Genomic DNA, 10,430 nt, shown 5'->3' with positions numbered 1-10,430 from the left:
GCTCCCTTCAGTTTAAGAGATGTGGCTCCCATTACCCTTAATACAGTTTCCATTTGCTCTAAAACAAAACAGCTTTGAAAATGAACTTGCAAGCTTTTATTAAAGTAAACTTAGCAAGTGAGGTAATCTTTCTTTATAATTTTCAAGGTTTACTTAAAGAAGAGGTTTCCATACTTTTAACCATCTGATGTCTTTTACACAGTGCTACCTTCAGGTAGCACAGTTCTTTGAAGGTGAAGGACATTTTCAAGATTCCAGAATTCTTCTACACTGTCTTGTTTGGGTCACAATAATATGTAGGTGACAGAGATATATATTTTCTACTATAGGTCAGGTTTAGAGAGCATTTCCCTCTCCGTGAAAGCAGATAAGTTCATTATGAAGAGTTACTTTGCACATCTTAAATGTTGGCCTCCATACTGTTGTCTGTTCATAACTTCTATTCTGTGATAAATCTTTCTGAAATGGTATATGAAATATCTGCCATTAATGCTGTCAATCATTGTTACTATTTGGAAAAAGAAGACATTATTGTGTTGATATTTCAAAATATTAGTACATATTTTAAGGAAATGTTTACAATACTGTTACTTTTTCATCTCTGGTTTTTCTAGCTTTGAGCTCCTCTCTTCTAGTTATTTGTAAATTTGTAAGAGATGACTGTGGGGTGTCTTCACTCCACCATGCAGAGCCCTGGAACATATTCTTTCTAAATGTATTTGGACCTCATTCTCCTATATTCCTTTGCATTTCTTCATCTTTGCCAATTATCAAGTCTGTTAATCATATCCTACTAAGGTGGAGTTTTCTAGTTTCTACATGTGAGAGGTAAATATGGTATCTCTCTTTCTGTGCATGGCATGTATTTCTTCACATATTATTCTCCATTCCCAATTCATTTTCCATTTCTCGTAGGGTATCATGTTATTCTGATTGAATAACATTGCGCATAAATACTACCTTTTCCTCATGCCCTCATACCCTAACAAATACCTAGACCTGGGATGGATCTTGACACAGTCTCCTGGCCTGGTTAACAGTTCCAGGTATGAGTTCCATCTAGAGAAGTAGGTCTTGAATTCAATGAGAAAGTGTTTGCTTATCACATAGCATCCATGTCACTGTCCCATCAGTGACCATGTCTTACATGCCTGTAATTGTTGCTGTGGCTCATAGGGTTGAGAACTGGGTGAGACTGGTAATGGGGTTTTTTTTCTCCTCAAGAAGTCTGCACAACATCATTCAGAGCTGTCAAAGCAAGCAAGTAATGGTGTAGCTTGAAGGTCTGTACCTACTTGATTTCTCCATGTTGATGGTCCAAGTAGGTGATGTCTCTGGCAATAGGATCTTACCATCACCTTCTGGATGATAACTAAGAGGAACAGCAAGAGCTTGTAATGTCTGAGAGTCAACAGTGTCCAGCAATTAACATCTCTTAAACTGTTGATCTATTACTGATGCAGGAGTTTTATTTAGTAGCACGTGGTGTCTTGTTGAACGATCCCCCCAAATTATATAGTAATCTCATTTAAATATTTTTATATCTACATATGAGTATATTTTAGGAAGCTTCTACTGCAGAAGATATCCATAAAGATTTTTCAAAAGTTTTCAATGTTACATGATCTTCTGCACAATACCTCTTCTACCCTCTGTCCCATTCTCCACATTATTTCATTTGTCCTATTGAATGATGGCCTTCCCATCTCTGAAACATTAGATGTCATCTCTCATTTTACCTCCACATGTTGCCTTACTAGATGCCACCCTCTGTGACTATTCCAAAGCAAGCACACATATTTAAAGCTTAAAAGGTAATATCCACATGTGAGAGAAAGCAGGCAATGAATGTTTCTCTTTCCGGGTCAGGGCCACTTCACTCAGGATGATTGCTTCCAGCTCTGCCCATTTTCCTAAATCTTCATAATTTTATTTGTCTTAAAAGCTGAGTGATGTTCCATTTTGCAAATTCCACATGTTCACTCCCTGTTCACCATATGATAGACATTTATGTCACTTCCATTTCCAGGCTATTGTGAATAGATCAGCAATGAGCATGTAAGAACAAGTGTTGCTTTATTAAGGTATGTGGTCCTTTGGGTTTATGCTTAAAAATGGCATGCCTTAAGTATGTACTATATCTGCTACACCTTTAATGACCCATCATACTGACTTCCATAGTAGCTGTACCAGTTTACACTCCCACTAGCTCTAAATAAGTATTTTCCCCCACATATTTGCTAGAATTTCCTGTCTTTTTTACCCTTGTTCATTCTGACTGGAGTAACATTTACTCCCAAAAAAGTTTTAAATTATTTCTCTGATGACTTAGCATGTTGAACATTTTTATTACTTTTATTTTTTATAGTCCAGTCATTGCCCACCTACCAGTCCACTCTCCTACTGTTCCTCATCTCATTCCTCCTCTCCAGTCTCCAAGAGAATGTCCCCACCCTGCCAGGCCTCCCCACTCCTAGGGCCTCAAATCTTTCAAGGGTGTGTCTTCTCCCACTGAAGCCAGACCAGACTGTCTTCTGCTATATATGTGTCGGTCAATCTCAGGGGTGCTCAACTTCAGTCCGATGGTTTGGTGTAAGTATCTGCATCTGTCTCAGTCAGCTGCTTGTTGGACTTCTCAGAGGACAGCCATGCTAGTATTTGTCACACATCTTTTGAAAATTCTCTCTTTAGTTCCAGTCCCCTGCTCAGTTGGGTTGTTTGTTTTCTTGTTTAAAGTTTTTAATTATTTCTATATTCTAGATATTAACACTCTGTCAGATGACTAAATGGTAAAGTTTTTTTGCCATTCTATAGGATATCTCTTAACTCAAATGATGGCATTCTTTGTTGTACAAAAGCATTGTAGTTACAAGTGATCCTGTTTGTCAATTATCAATCTCAATGCCTATAGTACCATGAATCTGTTCAGAAAGACCTTTCCAATGACAATAAGTTCAAGAATATTCCCTATTTTTTCCTTTGTCATTTTCACATGTTGGTTCTTAGGCTGTGGTCTTGGCCCATTTGGAGTCTAGTTTTTTAAATATTAATGATAAAAATCTAGCGTAATTCTTTTGTTTGTTCATTTGCTTTTTAATTAATTATTTCCCTTTACAACCCAATTGGTAGGCACACAGAGTTTCTTTCCCCCTCCCCTTCTCCTCTAAGAGGGTAGAGGCTCACCTTGGGTATCCCCCTACCCTGACACATCAAGTCTCTACAGAGCTAGGTGCATGCTCTCCCATTGAGGCCAGACAAGGCAGCCCAGTTATGGGTGCATATTCCACAGACAGGCAACAGCTTTAGGGATAGTCCCCACTCCAATTGTTTGGTGATCCACATGAAGACCAAACTGCATATCTGCTCTATATGTGCAGGAGGCCTATGTCCAGCTCATGTGTGCTCTTAGGTTGCTTGCTCAGTTTCTGAGAGCCCTCAAACATCCAAGTTAGTTGACTCAGTTAATCTTCCTGTGGAGTTCCTATCCCCTTTAGGACCTTCAATCTTTCCCTCCAACTCTTCCATAAGAAACCCTGACCTTTGTCCAATGTTTGGGTGTGCGTATCTGCATCTGTTTCAGCCATCTGCTGGTTGGAGCCTCTTAGAAAACAGTTATGCTAGGCTCCTGTATGCAGGTATAACAGTACTCGCAAACCTAACCCAAGAACACATCAAAAACATAATCTATCATGATCAAGTAGGCTTCATCCTAATTGATTCAGGGATGATTTAATATATAAAAATACATCAACATAATCCTACATATAAACAAACTGAACGAAAATATATGATTATCTCATTTGACAAAATCCAACATCCCTTCATGTTACAAGTCTTAGAGAGATCGTGGATACAAGGCCCAATACCTAAACATAATAAAAGCAGTATACAGCAAGCCAGTAGCCAACATAAAATTAAATGGAGAGAAACTTAAAGCAATTTCACTAAAATCAGGGATAAGACAAGGCTGCCAACTCTCTCCCTATCTATCCAATAGAATACTTGAAGTACTAGCTAGAGCAGTAAGACAACTAAAAGAGATCAAGGGGGATACAAATTGGAAAGGAATAAATCAAAGAGAACTCCTATAGCTGATAAACTCCTTCAGTAAAATGACTGGATTCAAAATTAACTCAAAAAAATTAGTAGCTCTCCTTTATACAAAAGATAAACAGAACAAGAAGGAAAAAACTTTCTTTCTTTCTTTCTTTCTTTCTTCCTTCTTTCCTTCCTTCCTTCTTCCTTTCATTCATTCTTTCTTTTCTCTCAGGGTTGTTTTGATTTGCATTTCCCTAATGACTAATGAAGTTGAGCACTTTTAAGATGCTTCTCTCTCTTCCTCTCTCTCTCTCTCTCTCTCTCTCTCTCTCTCTCTCTCTCTCTCTCTCTCTCTCTCTCTCTTCCCATCAAACGCTCCCCCAGTCCCACCTCAGAGACCCTCCTGCCAGCTTTTACAATAACCACAAGTAATATAAAATATTTTCCTGTAACTCTAACTAAGCAAGTAATAGTATAATTATTCCAATTTGACCATGATCATTAGCTGAAAAAATTATGTATTTTTCTTTTCTCTAGTGTATATTTTTTTTACTCCTTTGTAATAAATTATGTATCCATAAGTATGTGGACATAAGTCTAGCTCCGCAAATCACCCTATTTACTTTATTTTCTGCCATTTTAGGGGAATTATTTATAAATCTGTTATTTCTCATATGTGCTATTGGTAACAAAAATCTATTGAACAGTAAATGTTTTTAATAGGTTTCAATTATTTTTAACATTTCTCTTTACTTTAATCTGAGGTGATCCTAATCAGTACTCCCCAGGGAAGGGACAGAATATCATTCATAGATTATAAGTACTATCAGGAGCATAACCCAAAATTCAGGTTCACTTGAATTAGCTAGACATATTCAAACTATGCTGGGACAGTATGAGGAATTCATATCTGAATTCTTTTTTCTGTAGAGCAGCTTGAAATATCAAACTATGTATTGGTGTTCTCTAGTACAATAGAATTGAGGAAGGGAGACATATAGTCAGATCTAACACTGTCCTTATGTTTGAAGACAGTAAATACTATATTTGAACACCTCTAGTTTGAAATGGAGGCAGAAATAATGTTCAAAATTCAACATGTATGATCAGAATAAGGAGAAAATAGGTTGTAAGGCATACTACAGAAATGATTCAGAAGATAAAATGTGACTAAAGGAAATTCAATGTTAGGAGATGGGTGTAGGATAATGTAAGAAATGCTGAGCACCCCTGGATTCAGTAAGTAGAACACACTATACCGACTAATATGCCATGGATGTGTTCAGTTAGAATGGAAAATATTCATTTATCTTGGACATTGAAATGCAAAGCAAAGAATATTTTCAGATAAGTGACAATGTAAATAATTGCCACAAAGATGTTTACAAATAGGATAGGGTGTGTTCACATAGGAACTCATGAAACCCCTAGAAAAAGCAAACAGTGACATCAGATGAGACTTCTATATCAAGGTATAGAGGGTGATTTGCTGAAGGACTGGAGAGAGACAGTGAATTTGGACTAGGGTCCAAAGGCTAATGATCTAAAAGTACACACTCTATAGTCCTTGAACAATGGAGGAGGAAATTGGAAATGTTGGAAAGGAAAAGAAGCCAGAAGTTATGAAAAGCATAAAGAAATTGGGAATACATTATAACTCTGGGGAAACTATAGTTGCAAGATTTGAGGGTAAGTTGGACAAGAGAGGTAAGAGGATGTAGAAGAACATATTTCTCATATAGAACAGGAAAATACTGTGGATCTTTCATGGGCTTAGGGTAAAGGTAAAAAAATGGCTCAGAGAGATTATACTGTGCTCTATACAAATAAGCACCTTAAAGCACTGGGAGATGATGATGAGTTTCTATGCACACCAGTGAACGCACACTGGAACAACTGTAGAATGTGGCAATTATTTCACTTCTGGGTGTGTTGACTTTGATATCACTATGGTTTGTTGAAACAGAAAAGGAACAGAAATAAAATCTGTCTATAGGCTGGGATTTTGAGAAATGAGCTCTGGGGCGATAGATTTGAAGCGGGTTAGAGTCAGGATAGTCTCATCCACCGGAAAAGTCACATAGCACAGTAAATTAAAACAGAAGTTACATGTCTACTTAGCCAAAGACACAATAATTATCAAATTTCAGTGGGTAGAAGAGATACTTTTCCAAATATTAGAGGAAAAAAGTGACTTAGAGTCATTAGGCCAGTTATGAAGGATGGTCCAAGAGTCAGCTCAGTGTGTGCTCCTTCTAAGTTGCCATTGCATGGAGAATACCAGCTGAGGGAGGAAGGGCTACTGTTGCCAGTACTGTGAGAAGAGCATAATCCTTTCAGGTATTGCAGATGGAAAGCACAGGTGAGTCCTGAGTTAGGGATACAAAACTCATTTCACATGTGCTAACGGATGGGGGAGGAGCAGACGTGCTTCTTGATCCAAATCTACAGGGAGAGATTCCTATGTGAGAATTCTACTGTAAACAAGATATCAGCAAATATGGTAAGAAAATAGGAGATGAGAGGCTTCCCTGATGCAAACCCATTCACTCTTTCCCTTTCTGACAGCAGAGAATTATGAGATGATCAAGTTACAAAATCAGACTTTGGCATGGTAAAGTGTAATATTTTCTCAGAAGCCAATCCATACATCTATGAACTGGATATTCCACACACAAAGATGGTCAGTCCCAACCAGACAGTAGTGACAGAGTTCGTGCTGCAAGGGTTCTCAGAGCACCCTAATCTAAGACTATTCCTAACTGGCTGCTTCCTGTCCTTCTACACTATGGCTTTAATGGGCAACATTGTGATTGTTGCTTTGGTCACCTCCAGCACTGGGCTCCACAGCCCCATGTACTTTTTTCTGTGCAACTTAGCGACCATGGACATTATCTGCACCTCCACTGTGTTGCCCAAGGCACTAGTTGGTCTAGTGGCTGAGGAAAATACCATCTCCTTCAAAGGGTGCATGGCCCAGCTCTTCTTCCTGCTGTGGTCCGGATCCTCTGAGGTGCTGCTGCTCACAGTCATGGCCTATGACCGCTATGTGGCCATCTGCTTTCCCCTGCACTACAGCTCTAGGATGAGTCCACAGCTCTGCGGGGCTCTGGCCATGGGTGTATGGTTCATCTGTGCTGTGAATGCATCTGTGCACACTGGTCTGATGACACGGCTGTCATTCTGTGGCCCCAAGGTCATCACCCACTTCTTCTGTGAGATTCCTCCACTCCTGCTCTCCTGTAGCCCCACATATGTGAACAGTGTTATGACTCTTGTGGCAGACGCCTTTTATGGAGGCATCAACTTCATGCTAACCCTGTTATCCTATGGCTGCATCATTGCCAGCATCCTACACATGCGTTCTGCTGAGGGCAAGAGGAAGGCCTTTTCTACCTGCTCATCCCACCTCATCGTGGTCTCTGTATATTACTCATCTGTGTTCTGTGCCTATATCAGTCCTGCTTCTACCTACAGCCCAGAAAGAAGCAAAGTTTCCTCAGTGCTATACTCAGTCCTCAGCCCTACCCTCAACCCTCTCATCTATACACTGAGGAATAAAGATGCCAAGGTTGCCCTAAGAAGACTGTTGCCCTCTTTCTCACATTAAGTGAAGTTATATAGACAATGCTCCAGGCCTGGGATGTTCCTAAACATGCTTTTCCTGAGGGCAGCTTCATGGAGCTGGAGTGTCTTTATTGTTGCTTTAGAACCTTTGTCTGATGCAAAGACTGGACAATTCCACTCACTGTAACTTCTTTGAGTCAGTGTAAATAAAACACCAATTTTATCTCCTGACAAGAACAAACCATTTCAAAAGTAATGTTTATATAAATAGGGATTCCATGTTCCTAGGCTGAAAGATTTTAGTGGATGACATTAGTGATAGTAATATATATATATATATCCTTTCATTCACTGTTACCCTATGAATATCACAGAGCTTTGGTTAAGAACTACAGCTAATGTATCTAAATTTTATAAGTAAACTTGAGGGGCCAGTGTGGCCTCAATATCTTGGGACAATAAAGAATAGAGTGACTCAGCTTTGTAATATCACAGCGCCTGCTATGCTGTGGAAATCAGAGATGGTGAAACTTGTTTAAGGAAGGATGCAATCCGGCAACCAACAAATTGGGAAAAGATCTTCACCAATCCTACATCAGATAGAGGGCTAATATCCAATATATATAAAGAACTCAAGAAGTTAGACTCCAGAAAACCGAACAACCCTATTAAAAAATGGGGTACAGAGTTAAACAAAGAATTCTCACCTGAAGAACTTCGGATGGCGGAGAAGCATCTTAAAAAATGCTCCACTTCATTAGTCATTAGGGAAATGCAAATCAAAACAACCCTAAGATTTCATCTTACACCAGTCAGAATGGCTAAGATTAAAAATTCAGGAGACAGCAGGTGTTGGAGAGGATGCGGAGAAAGAGGAACACTCCTCCACTGCTGGTGGGGTTGCAAATTGGTACAACCACTCTGGAAAGCAGTCTGGCGGTTCCTCCGAAAACTGGGCACCTCACTTCCAGAAGATCCTGCTATACCACTCCTGGGCATATACCCAGAGGATTCCCCACCATGTAATAAGGATACATGCTCTACTATGTTCATAGCAGCCCTATTTATAATTGCCAGATGCTGGAAAGAACCCAGGTATCCCTCAACAGAAGAGTGGATACAAAAAATGTGGTATATCTACACAATGGAGTACTATTCAGCCATTAGAAACAATGAATTCATGAAATTCTTAGGCAAATGGATGGAGCTAGAGAACATCATACTAAGTGAGGTAACCCAGACTCAAAAGGTGAATCATGGTATGCACTCACTAATAAGTGGTTATTAACCTAGAAAACTGGAATACCCAAAACATAATCCACACATCAAATGAGATACAAGAAGAAAGCAGGAGTGGTCCCTGGTTCTGGAAAGACTCAGTGAAACAGTATTTGGCAAAACCAGAACGGGGAACTGGGAAGGGGTGGGAGGGAGGACAGGGGAAGAGAAGGGGGCTTACGGGACTTTCGGGGAGTGGGGGGGCTAGAAAAGGGGAAATCATTTGAAATGTAAATAAATTATATCAAATAAGAAAAAAAAAAAAAAAAGAAGCTTCACAGAGCTAAAGGAACAGACACTCTTACATTGTGAGCCAGCATGCCATAAAGGCACAAATGCAGGCAGATACAAATGCAGGCAGATACAAATGCAGGCAGATACAAATGCAGGCAGATACAAATGCAGGCAGATTTCTGAGTTCAAGATCAGCCTGAGACAGAGCAAATTGAGGTCCAGGTGTGGTTAGAATGCTAACCTCTCTGGACAATGTCCCACCTAGCTAAATTCACAAAGGCAGATAGTTCTCTGAATTCTTTCACAATGTTAAGAAAATAAATAAAAATGTGCTTGCTGTCTCCTAAGAATTAAGGGGCTAAGGTCATATTATGTTGATTTATAGGATAATCAAAAGTGAACTTGGAATAAATAACAATTGATATGTAAATTTAAAAAAAAAAAAAAAAAAAAAAAGGAAGGATGCAATCAGTGGACCAGAGATGAAGCTTATTTTTCAACAATTAACTCACACATGTGATTCCAGCTTATTTATGTCAATGGTAAACAGTAAGGAGTAATTATTTCCAACAAAGAGTTTTGCGGAGACTGGATGAATGTTTTGGGGAACAGAAAAATGAAACTCCTCCTTCATATTTAAATAAAAGTCAACAAAGAATGGATCATAGACAAATTTTTCCCTCTAACATCTTTTAATCATATTCTTTCCCCTACCACAAATCTTCCCTCATCCTACCTATCCATTCAACCATTCTGTCTCTCAATCTCTCTCTGTCCCCATGTCTCTGTATATGTCTCTCTCTCTCTCTCTCTCTCTCTCTCTCCAAAATCCAAAATAAACCCAATAAGACAGAATAGTACCAAAACATGCTCACAAAAGATAGAGTCCATTTTTTGTTGACCAACCACTCCTGGCTTAAACACTGTGAGAACAGAAAGGAAGAAAGAGGAGGAGGGAGAGGAGGGGGAAGTGCATCTGTGGCCACTGCTGAGATATTGATGGGAAGACACACAGCAGATAAAGGGCACCATCTGCAACAGCTGCTGCTGAAATGCTGCATTGTTTTCAGATGACACCCATTCTTCATCAACCTACTGTCTTATTCTTCCTAAATGCTGCCCCATACCAGGAGTTGTGATGTAAATCATATGTGGTGCAGTAATTCATCCTTGTGACCTTTTCTAAATATTGATTTTTGTCCCATGGTTTTATGCAGCAGAATTTTTCCCAAGTTAATTTAAATATTAATACAAGAAGCCTGTGATTGGACAGAAAAAAGGGAAGCAGAGCCAAGAGTTTCAGAGACAGGACA

General features: G+C 39.2%; 1 protein-coding gene across 1 annotated transcript; it reads left to right on the top strand.

Annotated features, from left to right (window-relative positions):
* The first annotated feature begins 492 nt into the window (after positions 1–492).
* LOC127678773 (olfactory receptor 13A1-like) lies at positions 493–7,648 on the top strand. Its single transcript, XM_052173929.1, has 2 exons — positions 493–504; positions 6,719–7,648. The coding sequence occupies exon 2, from the start codon at positions 6,719–6,721 to the stop codon at positions 7,646–7,648; it is 930 nt and encodes a 309-aa protein (XP_052029889.1). The 5' UTR covers positions 493–504.
* The last annotated feature ends 2,782 nt before the right edge of the window (positions 7,649–10,430 follow it).

This window comes from Apodemus sylvaticus, chromosome 1, assembly GCF_947179515.1.
Source record: "Apodemus sylvaticus chromosome 1, mApoSyl1.1, whole genome shotgun sequence".
NCBI classification, from domain to species: domain Eukaryota; kingdom Metazoa; phylum Chordata; class Mammalia; order Rodentia; family Muridae; genus Apodemus; species Apodemus sylvaticus.
The sequence above is the reverse complement of the archived record's forward strand: the minus strand, read 5'-3'. Positions and strand labels throughout refer to the sequence as shown.

Coding starts and splice junctions, on each gene's coding strand:
- LOC127678773 (XM_052173929.1), top strand. CDS start 6,719: ATGGTCAGTCCCAACCAGACAGTAGTGACAGAGTTCGTGCTGCAAGGG.